Raw genomic sequence first — 22,405 nt, forward strand, 5'->3', positions numbered from 1 at the left:
CCTTCCCAGTCCAAGGGCATCAAAGTTAATTGTAACACCCGTACAATTACCCCAACCGAGACTAGCTAATTCAGCGCAGGATAGGGACTGAACTTGAGACTTTCCTGGTCTGCCTGTCACAGTGCCGCACAAGGGTGTGCATTTACCAACTGATCCATCAGGAATCTGTCCAATGTCACTTTGTGTCTGTCAATCCTTTTTGTGTGATCTGATCGGTCCATAGAAGCACATGAATGCCAAGTCTCCTCACCACTGCTCCTGCCAACCTGTTTATCAGTCATTGTTCTTTAATAGCATCTTCTTATTGGGCACTGCTATTGTTGTTCCAGCAGCTATTTTGACCCATAATTTAGAGGCAAGTGCTCCAAGACCAACCATGACCTCCATGTTCCAGCTGTCAGCCTGACTGCCTAACGCACAAACTGCCTCTATTGGACCTCAACCAGCATCCTCTCCCCGCCCCAACCTCTCCACTGAAGCCTACATACCCTCAATGCTCACACCTCACCCAGTATTTTTCTGTTTGCAAACATTTGACCAGGGTTCTTTCAAATACTCCTTTTTCAAATAACTATTTCCCTTTTGAAAGGATCTGTTGATTTGCATCAACAATTATTTGTGACAAGAGAAAACCACATTCTAATTAGCAAAGAATTTTTTCTAACATTCTCCTCTAATTCTTTTGATCATAGCTTAAATTTGGGTCTCTTGTTACTGTTTCACAATTGAGTGGAAATAAGGCATCACTATCTGCTTTATTGGAGTCATTCATACTCTTGAAGAACTCCAGTGGTCACTGCTTAATCTTCTCGAATCTAGAAACCCTAATTTGAGACGTCTCTCTTCATGACTGTCACCCCCTCATCCTTGGTAACAGCCTAGTAAATCTACACGGCATCTTTTCCTCCTATAATGGATTGCCCAAAACTCTTCACGGTTTTGCAACTGCAGCCTAAATAAGATCATAAATCTTGTAGAAGTTCAACATTATCTCTTTTTTGCTTTTGTATTCCATCACTGTGTGATTGTGTTTCCCTATTTGTGGCCTACTCTACTTGTGCTAGTGACCTGTGTTTCTATAGACCAAGATCCCTTTACTCCTCTATTCTGTTCAAAATCTTTCCATTTAAATTGTATTTACTTTCCCTATTTTACAGAACGTATTACTTCAATCCCTGTGCATTGAGCTACATCAGCCACCTATCTGCCCATCCCACTTATCTCTGTTCTCCTGCAGTTTTTCACAGTTTGCCATACCTTCAAATTTTATATCATTGATTCATTTTGATATTGTTCTCTCAGTTAGATCATTTATATTTATGCTAAATAATAGCATCCCCAATACAGATCCCTGTGGTACATCATGTACCACATTTTTCCATGTTTCAGAAATATACTTTTATCCACATCCTTTTGCTTTCTGCCCTCCAACCATCTTTCTATCCATGTGGCTACATTCCTCTCAATTCCATTTGGCATCATCCTTGCATGAAGCTCTTATTTGATACTTGGTACTACATGCTTTTTTGAAAATACATATAAACCACAACCACTCTCTGTTCTCTCTGTTATTTTTCAAAAAATGCAATAAAGTTGTTTTTTACATATGCGTGTATATATCCTCAAGAGATGACAGTGAACAGATTTCCTCCAGCACACTTAGATGGCTTACAGGTCTTCTTTTTCACTTTGATTTTTTTTACATTTACTTTGCAGGAACAACAGAGCGTGTATGCCTGATCCAGGGAACAGTAGAAGCTCTGAATGCAGTTCACAGCTTCATTGCAGAGAAGATACGAGAAATGCCTCAGAATGTAGCAAAGACAGAACCAGTTAGCATACTGCAGCCTCAAACCACAGTGAACCCGGACCGTATCAAACAAGTGAGTCACTAATAGTGTATAATGTAGAGTGCTATTTTGAAGTAGAATTAGCAAGCGCAGTTGGTGGTGAGGGAGGAGTTATGGCAACAAGTCCACTTGTCATGTGGCCAGTAGAGCTATGGCAATTTTAAAACTCCGGGCCAGTTTAAAGAGAATGCAAAATTAAGATGGCGATTATCAGTAAATTAACTCATGAGCCATTTTGGCTACAGCGTATTTTGACTGGGTGATCAATTGATGACTATGACTCAGCCAACTCCCACCACCATCCCAAAGCTGTGCTTATTACTCACGTGCAATGATTGTTAATTTAGAAATTTAAAAAAAGCTAGGATATTATTGCCATCTGGTAAACAATTTTGCTCATGTTTTTAGTATGGGCATTTTTGATCTATATTAATGTTTTAATTTAACTCGGCTTCAGGGTGTAAGAATTGTATTGACTAAGCATATTGTTAAAGGAAGATTGTCTGCAATGTTTTTGTATGAATAAACATGGGGAAAAGGGAAACCATTTTTTGTATAAAAGAGGAAATATAGTTCAATGCTGCTTAGATGTGGCTCTCATCCACTTGTCCAGGCATTGATGGCTATATAAATTATGACCTCTTCAAGGAACAATTAAGTCCAGAGCACACTATTCATCTTAGCATCATTCTACAAGATGACTTTACCACAGTATGTCTTAACTTTCCTGCTGTCTGTACTACTGGAACCCGATATTTTTCAGATTTGTGATTCCTATTTAGTACTATATTGGTCCAGAGGTAATCATTCTTTTTGACAATGATTCTTGCCTGGAATGTTTTTTTGTACTGAAGTATCATTCATTTCATAGTCTTGATTGTGCATGGATATCATTTGCAGTCTTCAACATCACTGGTTACTCTGTGAAATTAAGTGTGCATTTTTAAATTATCAACTGATATCTCCAAAGGACTATTTAAAAAAAACACTCGAATGAATGAGAATTTTGAAATTGATTTGTAGAATGACTGTGCTTTGCTGCACATGATCTAAATAACATCATACTGAGAATCGCAATATATTGAAATTTTGAATGCAGTCATTGTCTAAGCTCATTGCTTAAGGACAAAAGTAAATTTTGGTTCTTAAATCAGAATGTTAGTCACCATTAAAGTTTCAGTACCCAGTGATTCATTTCAAAATGTTGCTTTAAGAAAAGTGTATTGGTATTACTATGCAATTTCAGAGTTTTAAGGACATGAATTTGTGGCTGCAGCCCTCCATATAGTATATTTCCAGTCTCATTTATGCCATCATGGAGAGTCAATGAATAGAATCCAGGAGAGAGATTAATCCTTGGCTGCTCCCACTGGAATAGTGGCAGTCTGGAATCAAGCTGCCTGACTCTTCAGCTAGGGACCACTCAAACAGGGGAAGTGTCAATAAAACTTACACTTTCTGTAAAACTTCAACAAGAAGTTGCAGGTCAAAAGCCAGTTGTAGTTTGTAAGTCTTTCTGTGTATTTCATGCAAATATGAAATCACAAATAGCTCATTAATAATCTTCTATCAGTGGTTTTTCCTGTCAGCTATAAAATGTGGAATACCCTTGGCACATCATTTGTGCTGTATCATACCAATTTGCTGTCATATGATTTATGCCAAACCAGCAACTATCAGAAGCAATTTACAGAGTATAAAACAAAACTAAATGTTACAAGTTGTTCTCGAGGTGGAAATATTCACATTCTTGTATTGAGAGTTTTCCGCCTTGTGTCAAAAGTCAGCCACATTGCATGATCATTTAACTAGAAGACGAGACTATCTAAAAAAGTTAAGGCATTATTTGTGATTTTGTAAGCATAAAAATTCTGTGCATAGCAACCTTAACTTCAACGCACGTTAACAAAAAATGAGGTTCTTTTAAAGCGGGGAATTAAATAGATTGTAAAACACACAGAGTATAACTGAGTGAATTGTAGGTGCAAATTCAACTCGGAGGGTAGGACATACGAACATATGAATTAGGAGTGGGAGTAGGCCACTCAGCCCCTCGAACCTGCTCCATCATTCAATAAGATCATGGCTGCTCTAATTGTAACCTCGACTCCACATTCCTGCCTACCCCCGATAACCTTTCACCCCCTTGCTTTATCAAGAATCTATCTACCTCTGCCTTAAAAATATTCAAAGACTCTGCTTCCACTGCCTTTTGAGGAAGAGAGTTCCCAAGACTCACGACCCTCAGAGAAAAAATTTCTCCTCATCTCTGTCTTAAATGGGCGACCCCTTATTTTTAAATAATGGCCCCTAGTTCTAGATTCTCCCACGAGGGGAAACATCCTTTCCACATCCAGTCATGATAGCTATACTGATACATGGCTGCAGACAGTCAGGACTGGGAACTAAATATACCAGCTTATAAAGTCTACAGGAAAGACAGGGGAAATGGTAAAGGGTCAGGAGTAGCCTTATTGATTATGGATGAAACCATTTCAATGATAGAAAATATAATGAGAGTTAAGCAGTCAGTGAAGATATTATGGATAGAATTAAGAAATAGAAAAGGATTTAAGACTGTAGTGGGAGTTTTGTACAGGCCCCCTGGTAGCAGCTATGCGGTGCTTGAATGTATAAATGCAGAGATTGGACAAGTATGTAGCAAAGGCAGAGTGGTTTTAATAGAGAATTTTAACTTTCCTATAGATTGGGATAAGCAGACTAGCATACGTCAGAAAGGTAGTGAATTCTTGAGTCTGTTCAGGATAGTTTTCTGCAATAATATGTCCCAGAACCAACAAGGAGAAATGTCATATTTGATTTAGTAATGAGATTGAGCTAGATTTAGTTGACAGCCTAACGGTGTGTGAACATTTACCTAATAGCAATCATAATATGATTGAGTTCAATGTAGTGTTTGAAAGGGAGAAATGCAGAGCAGCTGTTGAGGCTCTTGATTTAGATAAGATTGATTTCAATGCGATGAGATTGTCTTCAATAAACTGGGTAAAATGACAGAAGATCAGCAGGAGGTGTTCAAGTAAGAATTAAATGTGATACAGATCCAGTTTATGCCCCTAAGGGGCAAGGGCTCTACCTGCCAAAAAAAGAGCCATGGATAACTAAAGAGGGAAGACACAACAGAAAACTAAAAGAATAAACATACAAAAATGCAAAAAAAGGATAGTAAGGAGCAATGTGGGCTCTTGAAAACTGATACTGGTGATATTGTCAATGAAAATAAGGAAATGACAGGTATGTTGAATAATTACTTTTAGTATTTACAGTACAGGAAGAGGATAGCATGCCAGACATCCGAAGGAAACTAATATTGAATTAGTGATGGGGTTTCACCAAAATTAATGCAAGCAAAATAACAGTGATGAAGAAAATAATGGCACTAAAGAATGACAAGTCCCCAGGATCAAATAGTTTCCATCTCAGGGTTTTAAAGGAGCTAGATGAGAACATTAGAGATGTCCTAACTATAATCTTCCAAAGTTCTTTTGATTCAGGAACTGTTCCTTCAGATTTGGAATATTGTGCATGTTACTCCTTTGTTTAAGAAAAGTGAGAGAAACCAGGGAATTATAGATGAGTTAGCCTAACATCTGTTGGGAAATTACTGGAGTCTATGTTAAGGATAGAGTGACTGCAAATCTTAAACCTTCAGCTGATCAGAGAGGCAGCGTGGATTTGTGAAGGGTAAGTCATGCCTGATAAATCTGATTTGAATTTTTTGAAGAGGTGACTGAAGAAGTAGGCAAGGGAATGTCTATGGCTGTTACTTTTATGGACTTCCCGAGGCATTTGATAAAGTCTCTCGCAAGAGACTGTTAGCTAAAGTTAAAGCTCATGGAATTGAAGACAAATTATTGACCTGGTTAGGAAATTGGCTGTGTGGCAGGAGTCAGAGAGAAGGGATAATAGGCAGGTGCCCTAATTGGCAGGATGCAACTAGTGGTGTCCCACAAGGATCTGTGTTGTGGTCTCAACTATTCACTGTTTATTAATGACTTAGATGATGGGATAGAAAGCCACATATCCAAGTTTGCTGATGACAAAGCTGCACAGCATTGTAAGCAGTGCAGATGGAAGCAGAGATTAAGTAAATGGGCAAAACTGTGGCAAATGGATTTCAACATGGGCAAATGTAAGGTTCTCCACTTTGAACCTAAAAAGGACAGAACAAAGTACATTTTAAATGTAGAAGAGCTAGAAACAGTGGAAGTCCAAAGAGACTTGAGGGTCTATGTACATAGATCATTAAAATGTCATGAACAGGCACAGAAAATAATCAAAATCATAATCAAAAAAGCTGATGAAATGCTAGCCTTTCTATCTAGAAGACTAGAATACAAGGCGGTAGAATTTATACTTCAGTTGTACAGAACCCTTCTTAAACACAATAGTTCAGTCCTGAGTGCCACATCTTAAAGATGTATTGGCCTTGGAGGAAAGACAGGGTAGATTTACCAGAACAATACCTGGACTCCAAGGATTAAATTACAAGGAGAGATTACACAAACTAAGATTGTATTCCTTGGAATTTAGAAGGTTAAGGGGTGATTTGATCAAAGTTTTCAAGATATTAAGCGGAACAGATAAGGTAGAAAGAAAGAAACTATTTCTGTTGGTTGGGGAGCCGAGGACTAGGGGGCATAGGCTAAAGGTTAGAGCCAGACCTTTCAGGAATGAAGTTAGGAAACACTTCTACATGCAAAGAGTGATAGTAGTTTGGATCTCTCTTCCACAAACAACAATTGATGCTAGATCAATTATTAATTTTACATCTGTGATAGATTTTTGTTAATCAAATGTGTTCAGGTTTATGGAATTAGGTCGCAGATCAGGCATGATCTCATTGAATGGTGGAACAGGCTTGAGGGACTAAATGGCCTACCCCTGTTCCTAAAGAAAATGCAGTAGCTTTTATACTGTGTACTGATATGCCATCTCCCTTTTCTTGGTGAAACTAGGAATAGCTGCATCTGTAGGTTTTCCAATTCTGTTTGGATGTTTAATCATGTGACATTTACCCACAGTTTACAAATATTATTGCATTTATTTTATAAAGGATGGGACCCCTGTAATTAATTGTCTTAGTCATGGGTTGCACGAGCAGCTGTATGTGCAAGTTGTTTCGAGAACTGGAAGGCTGCCCATAAGCAGCCGAAAGAAATATGCAGGTGCAAGAGCTCTACTTTTCTCACAGGTTGCCAGTAGCAGTGCCTGGGAGCTTCATGTTCCATTTCCTGGACATCTAATAGCATTGCTATCACAAGCTCGGCCCAAAAGACAGTTATTTGTAGGAAAGATATAATCCATAATCGAGTCTTATAGCTTAGCCTCCCAAGCATGTCTCTGCATTAAAGTTGGTGTCCACTGTTAGAGGTAGAACCAACAAATTCTGCCCAAGGGATTTGTGAGCAAAATCTCCAACAAGAGGCAGGCTAAAAGTAACTTTCATCAAGTGAAGTATGCCACCAGATAGTCAGTATCACTGCTGTTTCTTTAACTTTGGAACACTCCAGTATGCAAAGTGGGCATATCCATTTCGACATGCTGATCTTTGGGGGAAATAAATGAAGTATTTATTCTCTCAAACAGACCTTGGACCACAGTCATTTTTTTCTTTATGCAGCCAAATGCATAGCATCAGGGGAAATTTAAGTAACTACTATCATGCAATGTGAATTCAAATAGAATTATCTTGGTCTTTGTGTTTATGTGAGACATCATCAGTGTGGGACAGAAAATTGATCTTACAACAAACACTTTATTAACTTGCCTAATTCCAATGCCTTAGTGTTTTTACAGCATCAATACTGTAAGTAGTAAGTCCAAGATGGGGAGTGTGGGTTGCCAAGTGCCGGTGGTTGGAGAGCAATTGGAATAGGGAAGAAAGTACACAGGTGCAAACTACAGGTGTGAAGCTTTTCCTTTCTCTCCAGTTGCTAGCAGCAGAGCTCGAGAGATTCATTTTTCACTCCGGGGAGTCCCGGACAATCAGGAAGGGTTGGCAGCACATTTAAAAGATGTAGAGAAAAGGTGGTGAGGCAAATGGGTAAAGGAGCTGACTGCAATACAAAAGTTTGCACAGATAACTACCTTCAAACACTTACTGCTGCCACCAAAACACAGTTTTTATTTGGGAACGGCACTCACAAAGGTTTCACTGTAGCCTAATCTGATAACTGAAACCCTGTGCTGAATGGACAGCATGCCAGCCTGTCAAAGCTCTGTCTCATTTCATTGGGGAACAGGCATTGCCCATTTACTTTCCAGCTTTCTCCAAGATTGCTCAGAGCAGTGCCTGAAATATTAATCAGCCATTCTGGGAGATTCCTGGGCAATGTCTTCATTTTAGTTTTGAGTAGAAGTTTCCTATTTTAGTTTAATGTTTAGTTCTGCCATTAAAATTTGTGATTGTGGTGAAGGCTCTCTCTATGGGCTGGAATGTTTTTGCTGCAATAAAAACTATTTATTTATTTATTTTTATTTATTTAGAGATACAGCACTGAAACAGGCCCTTCGGCCCACCGAGTCTGTGCCGACCAACAACTGCTCATTTATACTAATCCTACATTAACCCCATATTCTCTACCACATCCCCACCATTCTCCTACCACCTACCTACACTAGGGGCAATTTACAATGGTCAATTTACCTATCAACCAGCAAGTCTTTGGCTGTGGGAGGAAACCGGAGCACCCGGCGGAAACCCACGCGGTCACAGGGAGAACTTGCAAACTCCGCACTTTATCTTGTTCCTTAATGTAAGCTTAATGTAAGATAGATCTGTTTGTTCCTCTGTTTTTCATATTCTCTTATTCTGCCTTTCATTATATTTCTCAGTCTTGTCTTTCTTATTTGTTCTATTCTCATTTAATTGATGCTGAAATGGCTTCACTGTGTGGGACAGGAGAGAGGTCAGAGGATTGATTGAGCCACTCATGCTGTTTATGACCCTGGCCAAAATTTTATGTTGGGTGGGAGGACCCGCCCACCAGCCAAAAAGTCGAGGGCGAGCCCGCCGTCACTGAACCTGGGAGCCACGCTAGGATTTTACGTGGCCCAGGCCCTTATTTGGACTTTGGTGGGACTTCCATCTCTCTGAGGCAGGAAGTCCCGCCTCCAGGAGCTGCCAGCCAATCAGCAAGCCAGCAGCTCTCAGTCCCAGCAGGCCCACCGGCAGCGGTGGCCACTGTTGGGACTGCATCCAGCCAAAAGCAGGATTATGGATGGCGGCCCCGGAAGAAATGTAAGTTTTGGGGCCTCGACGGGGACAACCAGCCGGACCGCAGCAAGGCAAAGGGGGTCAGTTGGAGGAAACTACTTCAGTGATGGTGGTTGGGGCTTCGGGGTGGGGGGCCCTCAGTGGGCCGAGAAATGGGCCACCCGCCCCAGGCTAATCAAGACTCTTAAGTGGCCACTTAACAGCCACTTAAGGGCCTTCGCCCACCTCCATGAGTATTTTACCCATGGCAAGCGGGCGTCCGGAAGACGTGAAAGTCCGCCCAGGTGTTACCTGGCAGCCTCTTAGCGCACTGGGGTGGGGAGGCCCTGACAATCGGCCACAGGGTGCCCAATTGAGGGCTGCCCCCGCTTCCCCAACCACCCCCAGGATCCGAGATGCCCCCCCCCCCCACCTTTCCCCCCAAATGACCACCCTTGCCTCGCCAGATTGCGACCGATTCCCTCGGCGAGGCAAACCCCAAATTTACTTCAGTCCCAGCTTCATGTCCTTGGCTACTGGGATTAAGAGCTGCGGGCCCGCTGATTGACCAGCAGCTCAATGAGGTGGGACTTCCTCCCTCAAACGGGTGGAAGTCCCGCCTCTGAAAACTTCAAGCCCGGGGTCCCGTAAAATGTGGGTTGGATCCCCGGGCTGGGCAGATGCGGATTCACCGCCAACTTTTACGTCGATGGCCAGCTCCTGTCCGCCCGGCGTAAAATCCAGCCCAATTTTACGACCACCCCCTGCCTGGCCACCATCAGCCCGTAAAATTCTGGCTCCTGTCTTTTTGCTGCCACTTTCACCCTCCCTCCTGTAAAAACAGCCCTGTGAACAAAATAGCTTTAAGCAGGTGAAAATCAAAATGCACAAAACCACTTTTTGAAGAGGTCCTGTACTATAAAAACCCTCTTAAGTATTAATGGAACTTTTTTATGCTCCATGTGAAAATTGTACAAACTCCATTGCATATTTGCTGTTCGACTACATTCTCGAGGCAAAGCTGCTTCACTAATGAAAATTTCACATGTAAGATTTGTGCAATGTTGACAGATGTGGCATTTTACACTACTGAATATATTTTAAATTATAAAAGGGATTCCATTATAAAGTTCACTAAATGGGATGTTTTTGCAGACAATCTTCCTATAAGCTTTTTGAATAACATTTCTGCAATGCAAGAAAAACTTACAAAATGTAGCAAACAAAAATGATCTTGATCATTTCTGTGAAAATCAGATGTACTGATGATTAACTTTTTCTGAACTTAAAGTGACCCTTTGAAATACATATAAGGTACTAAACGCTTAACCCTGCTTTTGAGTTTTAAATCTCAAAAATTATTTGGAATACAGGTACATTAATAAATTACTTCCTGACCTCAAGTAACTTCTAAAGACAGGTTCAAAAATTTGAGTATCATTTGGCATGGCATACTGATTTACAGTACAATTTGTTCATACCATGCATTAATGTATTTAACTTTATTGTAAGTCTTCTTGTTGTGGAGTCTTGTGTGATAGGTTATTTTATATGTAATCAATGTTCGACTCAATACCAAGGAAACTCCCACCAGGCCTGTACAACAGTCCTGGCTGAGATGATATACTACAACTCCTTGAACTGTCAGCATGGAAAATGGCATTTACTTAACATACAAATTGATAAAAGCATTTTAGGGCAATTATGACTCCAATTCAATGAGATAGATTCTGAAAATTAGTTTTACCGAAATGTATACAGAGAAATGTTGTTCAAAGCTAAAGAATGTGCTCAAAATTATTCATGATATTTGTTCATGCTCAAAAAGCAGAGGTGGCTGTGTACTTGTTCTGTTCTACATCTGCTCCAGTAGGTAGCAATAATTAAATTATTGACAATGCATGACCTGTTGAATCATCACAATGGCTTCATAATTTAAAATATATTGGGAAAAACATAGTATTTCTCTAAACACCAGCTCTTCATCTTAAATCTCATCCATCCTTCATTGACATGAGGTGGCTGTGGATGAATAATTATTGAAATAATGCCTAAAATATTAGCCAAAGTAAGCTACCTTGGCTTGTTTGGAATTTATTGCATGGGATTGTTCAGTATAAGGCTTAAGGTTGGTGATTTCCTCCTGAATTGCTTTATTCCCAGACATTGCCATCTTCCCCAACTACCACCAAGTCCTCTCCATCTGACCCCATGACCACCACCAGAGCCAATCAGGTACAGTATCATCTACCATCTACACCATACTTTCACAGGTATAGAGAACATTGTACAGCCACGCTGGGAAGGAGGCCTTTCCTGGACTTGAATATTTTGTAACAGGTACACTTGTTAATAACTAGCTTTAGATTAGACAAGCGTGCTAATTCTACAGCAAAAATATGATGCTTATTATCGAACATCCTGCAATATTATGGGCTTTTCTTTTGCTTTAACTGATTAACTGTTGCCGGTGAGAACAGAAAATATATATTTGTCTTGTGCCTTTCTGCTTCCAGTTTTCTCTTCACTAACCATTTTGCCTTTTGCCAGAAATAACCCATCTGAATGTAGCATGAAGATGATGATGCTGGTTATCTAAACTAGATTAGTGGTCATTACTGTTGTGCATCATGATATAACTACTAAAACATTTTGTAGATGACACAGTGCAAAAGTTCCAATGTGTTAATGATGAATTTACTGAATGTTTGGTACTGTTGTTCCAGAATGAGGTAAGACCAGATATAAGCTTTATTGACAGCACAATGTGTGTGTGTGTTTGTCTCTTTCAAAAATAAACTAATTACTTAAAACTGAGCATTACTGCTGTCTCATAATTTATAGATTTGATAAGCCTCTATAGCAGTGTTTAGGGTGGATTTTATTATTGGGACCAAGGCTTGGATCGATTTGGAACCAGCAGGGGTCCTGTCACTAAAAACAATTGAGCACAAAGTGAATTGACTTTGGCTGATCACAGGCCACCTTCAAGACTTTATTTAATGAGGGAAAAATGCCTTCATTCAGCATCATTTGACCCTTAATCCACAGTCTTCGTTGCATAGATCTTTGGATGTAGTAGAGCACAAGAAATGAGAATTCCACCCAAGCGCAGTAGGGGAATGCTTTGTTGAGGTAATAATAGAGGCCTTTATCAGAGCAATACAAGGAGAGTTTTTCATTATTTCTGATCAGTGCTATACAGTACCTAAAGTTATTTGAAACATGTAAAATTGAAAGGTGTTCTGTTCCCATTGGGTTCTTATACTTTGGTATCCCTTCACGTCCTCACTCTGCCCTATCTCTGTAATCTCCTCCAGCTCTACAGGCCTTCAAGATCACTGCACTCCTCCAATTTGGGCCTCTTGTACATCTGTGATTTTAATCACTGCACCATTGGCAGCTGTCCCTTCAGCTGCCTAGGCCCTAAGCTTTGGAGTTCCCTTCCTAAGCCTCTCTGCCTCTCTCTCCTTTGAGACATTCCTTCAAACATACCTCTTTATCCAAACTTTTGTTCATCTGTCCTTATATCTCCTTATGTAATTCGGTCTCAAATTTTGCTTGATAACGCTCCTGTGAAGCACTTTGGTTGTTCCACAATGTTAAAGATGCTGCATAAATGCAAGTTGTTGTTGCAACAAAATCCAATCTAATGCATTACTTTAATGGCAGAATATCTAAAAGGTCCATTGCTATAACTTACATTTTGCTTTCCTCTCAAAAGCAGCATTAATCCTAATGCTATAGAAGCCTTTTGCAAAAAAGAGTGGTCGTGGAAGATACTATCCAAGTATATATGAATGGTTTAGCTACAGTACATTTCTGCAGTGTTTTGATTTCCCTCCAATTGTCAAATGACTTACTTTCTGAAGACGAATCCTTTTAACAGAATAGAAATGGCCGGTCATAATTTTTGCTGTTAATATACATTATCAGAAATTCAAAAATAAAATTACAGAAAATAGTGCCCTATTTATGTTAGACTTGAATTACTCTGAGCCGTACAAAAGAATTCCAACGACAGTTCACTAATATGACAATTGTCCAAGTGCATTATACTTCACTGCAATTTATGTTCATGAGGTGAATGTAGCTAAAAAATAATTTGGTACATTATAGTACAGTTATTCCTTCTGTTTATCGTGATGTAAAATACATTTTGTTTTGCACAATTGTATCACAATATTACCAAATTTCATCCTTGGTTTCAAATACTGACAAGGTCAAGGATTGTTCTCTAAAGTAACACATGATTGAACAATAACTGTGCTGCATTGAGAGAACTCACTCCAGCAGGCTGATAACATTGTTTAACATCTCTCTGGCCTGTGTTGGAATGTTATATTGCACAGAAAATAAGCAATAGATGAGTAAAAGTTGAGATAACTACATGCTGTGCAAAATGCAGCATATTCTATTGTGTGAAGAACTTCTGTTTCATACGTAGAAGTGCTTACATATAATGTTACATGAGTTGATCAAATTAGTTCCCAATGCTGAAGAATTTGAATTTACTGACATGCCCAAGCCAACAAGATATTAAAATGTAACTAATAACGTATGGTACTGATGTTTCTTAAAATGCTTTGAAAAAATTAACAGTAAACCATAAGCCGAGCGTCAGAAAGCTTTTTATATTTGTGCTCGGGCTCTGGAAGAGAATGCTGCTGAAAATAAACAATGAACTTTAAGCAGTATGCTGCTACTTTTACTGCACCTGTGGGCTGTTCATCTTCATTAGAGGGCTAATGGGAAGGTGTTCATGTTTTCCAATCTCCGTTCTTGGCACCCATGAAAGGTGGGCTCCCTGACATCATTCAGAAAAGCATAATTTACCTTCTTCAAGTTATTATGTACAATCATTAGTAGAGGTAATGCATGCTTGCCCTTAAACACAAAACACCTAAATTCTGCATTTTACAAAGCGCTTTGTCAGGTGCTTTGAACAGCAACACTGTTTAGCCAGCGCATTCTTCCTGACTTTCCATAGATCCATGTGTTTATCAGTAGCCACTCTAAATGATTAAATGCTTTCATCTATTTGTAAAAGTGAAGGTAAACCAAGGGAAAAGGGGGCATATGAATGCAACAGTATAAGCTTTAACGTAGTGCCTGAAAATTGGGAATCATAGTGAGTACAGAACTTTCCAACCTAAAGTGTAATTTCCGAATCGTTTAACTTCCCTCCCATATACAAGCTTTTCATTATTTATAAGTCACAATTAGTATAATCCGTCTTGTACTTGACCAATGAACAATCTCATCTCTCCTATATACAGATTGTAATGTACATTAACTAGAACAATTTTCAAGTGGCACAGTGGCGCAGTGGTTAGCACCGCAGCCTCACAGCTCCAGGGACCCGGGTTCGATTCCGGGTACTGCCTGTGTGGAGTTTGCAAGTTCTCCCTGTGTCTGCGTGGGTTTTCTCCGGGTGCTCTGGTTTCCTCCCACAAGCCAAAAGACTTGCAGGTTGATAGGTAAATTGGCCATTATAAATTGTCACCAGTATAGGTAGGTGGTAGGGAAATATAGGGACAGGTGGGGATGTTTGTTGGGAATATGGGATTAGTGTAGGATTAGTATAAATGGGTGGTTGATGTTCGGCACAGACTCGGTGGGCCGAAGGGCCTGTTTCAGTGCTGTATCTCTAATCTAATCTAATCTAAATCTAAGACACTTCCGATGTGCAGTGAGTAGTTGAGCTGTATAAACAGGAAAGTCCCAGGTTCAATACTGATCTATGTGGAAATAGCTGATCTCAGCCTGTGTGATACTGATGCACCACAATTCATCTCAGTGCGCTTAGGTTAGGAGTAGTTATGATTCACACTCCTGATGCAGACCTTTGTTTGAAGTACATGTGTGTGGATATCAAATAAGACAGGGTCAGTCTCAGCTGGTCAAACAGCATGTTGAAACTCTCTATCAAATGTCAGGCAAACCCCCCACCTGCCAAGACTGAGGCACACATTATTTCACCACATGAACATTAAAACTTAAAATTGCAAGCCCCTGACTGGAAAGACATTTGCATAGGAACAGATATTGTTGGAACAAGGGGACCAAGTCATTGCTTCCCCAAGACACAGAAGAAGTGGTCAGCACAGTTTTAGTCACATGACTGACTGACGGTTGGAGTTTTTTCGAATTTGAACTTCCAACAGGGAAAGAAATCAGAAGGCACTTTTCTCCTGGACTGAGAACACCTCTCTTCTGTCTGCTCTCATCTCACTCTCACCAGCATCGAAAACCATTGAAGACATATGAACACCAAGAGAGAAAAGTCTCCTACAGTGAACAAGGTTTAAGAAGAATACTGGGCCCCAACGAAAAGTAAAAACTGTCTACAATCAAAGACTGTACAGTGAGCTGGAAACACAGAAACAGTAACAAGAAACCCCCTTTAAATACTGCCTCAAACCTCTCCATTTTATTTTTCTTTACTTTTCTGTCCCTATTCGCACATATGTATCGTGTGTGCATGCTAGCATGGGCGCGCTATATATCCGTAGGTGTAAACCATATTAGAGTTTATGTTTAAGGTTTAATAAATTTCACTTTTCTCCTTTAAACCAAAGAAAGCCTGTTTATGCTCATTTCTTTGCCTTACAATTAGAAAGCCATGAACAAGGATTTACAAAGGGGGAGCTCAAAACACAGTGTGTTTAAAATAAAACCCTGTTGCAATAAGACCAGGTGAAGACAGTAACAGACCCCTAGACACCTTTCTCCCCTGGTCATAACACAAAACTCACATGAATGCTGGATATTTTGGCAAGGTGCTAGATGGTGAATTGTGCCTGTGAAATAAACCCCAACTTACAGTCAACACTGCCATGAAAGGAGGGGAAAATGTTTAATTATATCCTTCCCACAAGTGAAGTAGACAACTTATATAGACTGATCATGCATTTCTTTTCATGTTGGATTCCTTGTATAATTGAATGTAACAATTTTCTTTTGAAACAAATGCCTCTAGTGCAGTGAAAATCATCTTGAGATCTACATCGTACTAACCTCAGCAGATTTCAACATGACTTTTGAATGCAAAATGTAGATTTGTGCATCACAATGCAAAATTCTCGTATATCATGGTATACTTGAGGCTTTCTTTTGTTGTAGCTTCTTTGGCCTGAGTAATTAAAGCTACAATCTTTTATTTTGAAGAACGATGATCAAATTTGATACACTTGTATTAATGGAAATTGTTTTCATAATTTATAATGAATTGGAGTCAGATACAGGAGTATTACAGACCACCTTCCTCAAAACTCCAGCTCTACCATCACCCTCCCAACCTTTAAAACTGAATTGCAGACATCTTGGTAGTGTGAGCAGACTCTGTCTGCTTTAAGTTCATTATTCTATGATAAGTAACATGCCTGACATTTGTTTGTAAGAGTAACAGTGATTAACATTCACATCAGTGCGTTGATAATCCATTTGCAGAACAGCAGTAAATTGGAAAAGGTTGGAGAGGTAATCTCTGACCTGTCGACATACTTTATAGGTAAGTAGCATAGTGAGATTAGCCGACATGAGCAATTTATCACTATTGTGTGTTGACCAAGATTAGGTTTATCTGAAGAAAGACCGAGACTGGAAGCATAATGTACACAATCTTAGAGTTAATAAGACCCAGAATAAGGCTTGCTTGTTGCCTAGGAAACAAATTGATTTTTGTTTTTTCCATTATCACTTTACGGGCATTGCAGAGAGAAAACAATTTTTGGGCTTGAATGTAAATAAAAAAAAGCTCGACAGCACACAAACCTGAATTATTGGACATTTGTTACTTAGAATGGCTTAGACAGAATAAAATGCTGATTGGTTTTTGTTAGCTGGACAACTGGGGCACACCCAGACAGTTGCATTTCTTCCAACCTCTCAGGTTCCATTGACAGCTAAGTTATTAACTCCTAATTGAATTGATGTCTAAAGAAATGCTGTGCAATTGTGCAAAGTTTCCATGCTGAGTTTGTAAAAAAAAAAGCTTGAACTGTTTTAATCCTTCCTGTTAAGTAGGACTTATCTAATGAATGGCTTAGAATTTCCTGGGAACTTACACCATTGAAATGGTGCATTTATGTCATAGCAACCCTTGAATGGGGCAAAAAAAAGAGAAAATTATGGAGTAATTGACTCCATACTCATTACTCCAATGAGTAATCATGCCACTCCATATTTTTGGGGACTTCTGTGCAGCTCTGTCATTCCCATTCCCAAATTAAGTTCAAAGATAATTATCATAGCTCTGACATCCATTAAAATCAAAGACACTTGATTTTCCTGTACTTAACCAGTTTTCATGCTGTTGGCCTCTTATACTTAAAAAAAAAATAATTGTCTAAATGGCTGGCAGCAGTATGATTTATTGGTCCAAGATTGGGTTTAAGCTCCCAGTTGTTAAAAATGTATTATAGTTCCAAAGAATAAACAACTAGGATCTTTGACTATCTATTTCCTGCACCTGGGATTTTCAACTTTAATATTAACTATGCCATATGTCCGGAGCCCATTCAATTTATGAAATCATTGTCGGAAATTAAATGACTCTTCCCCTGTTTTCCCACAGTGCTCAACCTCACTAAAACTACAAACACAACAAATATTATCTTTTCTACTAACTCTAATTTGCTTATTAATCAGTGTTGTTTCAGTTGGCGTTCTGCATCTGGACATGTTTGGTTTTGTATAGTAATCAGTGACGACCTCTATATTAATCCCTCAGCACTGTCACACTAAATGAGATTGTAATCATGAATTGGACAAATTTATTAACTTCAGTTCCTTTAACCAAGCTGCTATCAAATAAACTATATTTAATTCATGTTCCTAGCACCTTGCTGTATGGCTGTGAAACATGGGTGACTTACAGCTACCGAGAAAAGAAGCTCTGCAGCTCATTATGCTTCTATCCTGGCAGGACAAAAGCACAAATGCGGCAGTCCTCTCAAAGGTAGAGCTCCCAAGTGTGCCGGCACTAATCTAACCCAGGTGGCTTCGGTGGATTGGACAGGTCCACAGGATGGAAGATGGTCGTATTGCCAAGGACCTTCTGTATGGTGAGGTAGGCGGGGCCAGACAACCAGTGGGGTACCCTAAATGTCGACTGTCGCACCTTGGAGTCACTAGCTGGTGAAAGAGGGAAATGGTGACACATCCAGTGGATTGGCATGCACTACTAAAATGACCAGTGGCTACAACAGCTTGTCAACAGGTGCCGACACCAAACACAACCTCACTTGGCACTTGTGACAGAACCTGCCTTTCAAGGATTGGCCTTCACAGCCATCAGCAAAGGTGCACAAGACAGTACACCCACCTAAATGGATCGTTTGCTGCATGTCCATCATTTTTCAAAGATGGAAGGATGCCAATCACTGATCCATATTCACGTTTTCTTAACGACATGAACTTTTTCCCCGCACCCCGCTCTCCTCAAACACCAAATCTATAACGCCTTGCATTCTGTAGAAATGTTTTGGGGAATTTTCAGGATAGTTTATTTGGGAAGCCCATAACTCTCAACTAGGAGACAAGAATTTGAGCCCCAGTCTTGAATTGCAATTATATTTGACCTTTTATAAAAATCTGAAATCTATAGAAGGGAAGAGTTTATGTAATTTCCAAAAGCCAACCATCTTTGACCTTCTAACGAAGGAAGTTACCATGGATGATCAGCGACAAGGAAAATGAAACTCAAGATATAGATGAATACGAAATATACTGGTATAGTGTGCTGGGCTCCAATGTGTTGTGCCACAGAGTGGTATTACATGGATTAATGTGTGTGATACCCCAGTGCTGTGAAATTTCAATCTCAGCCGTATCATTAATGGGTAATGTCCCAAATGCAGGGAAGCAGAGGAAGTCAGGTGGCATGTCATCCTGAAAGCATTCCCCAAAACATTTCTACAGAATGCAATGTGGCCAGTTGTTGAGAAACGAACACTGGAGCAAATTGTCTGCTGACTGAGGAATGGTGCATTATCTAAAGAAACGAAAATGATGCAGGAAATTGTAAAATAAAGTCTTGCTTTGTCTTACAGGAAGCATATTATGTTTATATTGGCACACCAGTTCATTCAGCATTCTCCACACTGCAGGAGTGCATCCCCCACCCAGTTCCAATGGATCATTTACTGTTTTGCTCCTTCCCGTTAGGCTGCACAAGGTCTGATCAGGGTTTCCAGTCAGCAGTCAGGGTGCATCTCCTAGTTACTATAACTGAAGTTCAAAATAAGCAGACATTCTGGTGAACTACCTGCTTTTTGTAGAGGGTGGGATCGGCCATTCACACATAAGTATTACGATAACATTTTCTGCAATGTTAATCCAGGATCAATAGGACAAGGGTCAGACTCCTGCAATGTGTGGAGATTGTATCCATTTGAACATCCAACAAAGGTAAGCAAGCTATTTTGGTATGTTAGCAATTTGCACCTGATTACAGAGGAATCTGAGCCCAGTTCTGTGCACTAATACAAACTATTAATGTTCTTCTGAAAGCAAAAAGCTTGTTAAACATTTTTGTAAATGGAAACTCTAGGTTCTTAAAATTACCTTCCTCCCCACCGTACCACCGCGCCCCCCCCCCTCAGCCGTCGCCCCCAATAACGGGCGAGAGAGGGTCCTAAATAGCCAACACCTTTATACCAATTGTGTTTAATTAAATGCAGATGGAGGGCATCAATTGGGGTTTCAGTTGAGCACATAAAAGGAGACACTTACTAAAACTGTGGGGTGGTTGAGTTAGAAGGTGTATACTTGTAATGTTTCATTCTGTAAATAAAAGTCAGACTGTGTAAAAATTGACTCCAGTACCGTCCTTCACCATGAGTTTGACTCTTCCTGTCAGGAGGAGAGTGAAAGAGAGAGATTGCCACATGGGGAAGGGGCAGAGGTGCACTAGCAGCATGATGTTGTGATGGGTCGTAGACATGGAGGGTGCATTGGGGCAGTAAGACAAGGGGAATAGTAGCATAGTGGTAATGTTACTGGACTAGTAATCCAGAGATCAGACTAATGCTCTGGAGACATGAGTTTAAATCACACCCCGGCAGCTGGGGAATTTAAATTCAGTTAATTAATAAATGATCATTGTCGTAAAAACCCATTTGGTTCACTATTGTCCTTCACAGAAGGAAATCGGCCATCTTTACCCAGTCTGGCATATATGTGACACCAGACCCACAGCAATGGCTCTTCGGCTCACCACCACCTGCTCAAGGGCAATTAAGGATGGGCAATAAATGCTGGCCTTGCCAGTGATGCTCACATCCCAAGAGCAATACCAAATAAAAGCAGACGAATGGTTAAAGAAGGCAGTACCCAGCACAAAGAATGTACAGACAGAAGCTAAGATTCATGGAGATGTCAGAGCACCAGTGTCTCCAAAGACTGTGTCTGTCAAGACAGGTGGTAGTAAGCCTGTGCGGCATGCTGGAGGAGGAGTTAAGGCCACTGGGGTGAGGTGGACACCCATTGCTTGTGCTGGTAAAGGTGACTGTGGTGTTCAACTTTTTCACTACAGGGCCTTTCCAGGAATCGTCTGGAGACCTTTGCGGGATCTCTCAGTCAGCGGCCCATTGCTGCATTAAGCAGGTGATGGATACCTTGTTCGAGAGGGCAGGACAATACATTAGTTTTTGCACTGATCAGACAAGTCAGGCCAAGAGGGTGATTGGATTCGGCACCATGGCAGGATTCCCTCAGGTCCAGGGGATTGTAAGCTGCACGCACGTGGCCTTCAAATCTCCATCAGTGCAGCCAGGTGTGTTTGTGAACAGGAAAGAACTCCCTCAATAGTCAAATTGTCTGTGATCACCACAACAGGATCCAGGAACCTAGGTGTGCGCAAGGTTCCCGGGAAGCTGCCATAACTCATTCATCCTGAGACAATCCCACATGCCTCAACTGTTCACTCCACCTGAATGCCTTTGTGGATGGATCCTGGGTGACGAGGGTTATCCACTAAAGACATGGCTGCTCACACGAGTACAGAACCCCAACACCAAGGCAGAAGAAGCATAAACCGCACCGTGTGACTATTAGGGCGACCATCGAGCAGGCAATTAGCCTTCTGAAAATGCAGTTCAGATGCTTAGACCATTCTGGAGGAGTGCTCCCATACAGTCCATTGTGGTGGTGTTTTGCACTGCAAAATCTGGCACAACGAATGTGTACAAGGGAAAAAAGTGACTCTCATCCGCACATGATTTAACTGAGAATTCCTTTCACCCTACAGGACATGAGACAGGCATCTCCCTGTGGATGTCATGGTGGCCGTGATGAAACTCCATCACTATGTGATGGGCCCTGTGATGAGACCATCCCAAGTGCTTCATTCACCATAGCCCTACAGTCACTGGACACAATTTCATGGGCGCCATCTCAATGCCTCAATATCTGATCATGGGCCACTGGGGTAGAAAGAAACACACAAGCTAAGTGTGGATTTCAACAAATGTTAAGGTGCACAAAGCAAACATAGTGTTGTACAGGAAATAAAAATCACCCAGGACCCCATGTGCAAATAGGTGCCTTTACGAGACAGATTCCATGTGCTCCATTGAGCTCTCCTGGTGGTTGGAGCTGATGTGGAGGCAGGCTGTGGCCTTGCTGCTCAAGTGCAGGAGATGCCCGCAGCGGACAACCTCTGGGTTGCAGAGTCCCAGAAGGGCCTGTCACAGGCTGTGCCACCTGCATCTCTGCAGGGCAGTCTCTGTCATCTGCACTGGCTGCAGCGTTCATGTCACCGTCAAAAGGGCTGGGGGGGCTGCCATCAGCACCAGAAGCACCTTTAGCAGAGCCCCCATAGCCTTCAGACATCCGTTCCTCAACCCTTTCATGGCCTACCTGCGCTCCCTGCTTACCAGGAGTGGAACAACACCTGGCAATGGGTCTACGTATCTCTGAGCCATGTCACCAACCAACCGCTCTACACTGCTCAAGGATGAGGCCATACTGTTGAGGCCGGTGTGTCACCTCAGCGTCTACTTGGTGGTCTGCAGCGTATGGCTGTTGCTACGACCAGGTGAAAAAGAGGTCTAGGGTTCCCTTTCAGCCTTCACCTGCTCTTACTGTAACAGATTTAATTTTAAACACACTGTTTTTTTAGCTCCCCCTTGGTGAATCCTTGTTCACCGCTTTCCAATTATAAGTCAAAGAAACCAACACAAACAGGTTTTCTCAGGTTTAAAGAAGAAAGATTGAAATTTATTAAACTTAAACTATAATTAGGTTAACGTCTACGGATACACGACGCGCCCTTGCCAGCATGCATACGTGATACACACATGCAGATAGGGACAGACAAGAACAGAAGAAA

At 40.8% G+C, this 22,405-nt stretch overlaps 1 protein-coding gene across 2 annotated transcripts in view; it reads left to right on the plus strand.

Moving 5' to 3' along the window:
- The window catches only part of LOC137373869 (RNA-binding protein Nova-1), a 298,239-nt gene that overhangs the window by 212,083 nt on the left and 63,751 nt on the right, over window positions 1-22,405 (plus strand). Inside the window, exons 3-4 of one of the 2 annotated variants that reach the window (XM_068039373.1) lie at window positions 1,717-1,883; window positions 11,233-11,304. In XM_068039373.1, the coding sequence (XP_067895474.1) occupies window positions 1,717-1,883; window positions 11,233-11,304 (239 nt within the window). The remainder of the gene's footprint in view (window positions 1-1,716; window positions 1,884-11,232; window positions 11,305-22,405) is intronic. The other variant, XM_068039374.1, reaches the window with a different exon arrangement.

Source organism: Heterodontus francisci, chromosome 9 (assembly GCF_036365525.1).
Source record: "Heterodontus francisci isolate sHetFra1 chromosome 9, sHetFra1.hap1, whole genome shotgun sequence".
Lineage (NCBI taxonomy): Eukaryota > Metazoa > Chordata > Chondrichthyes > Heterodontiformes > Heterodontidae > Heterodontus > Heterodontus francisci.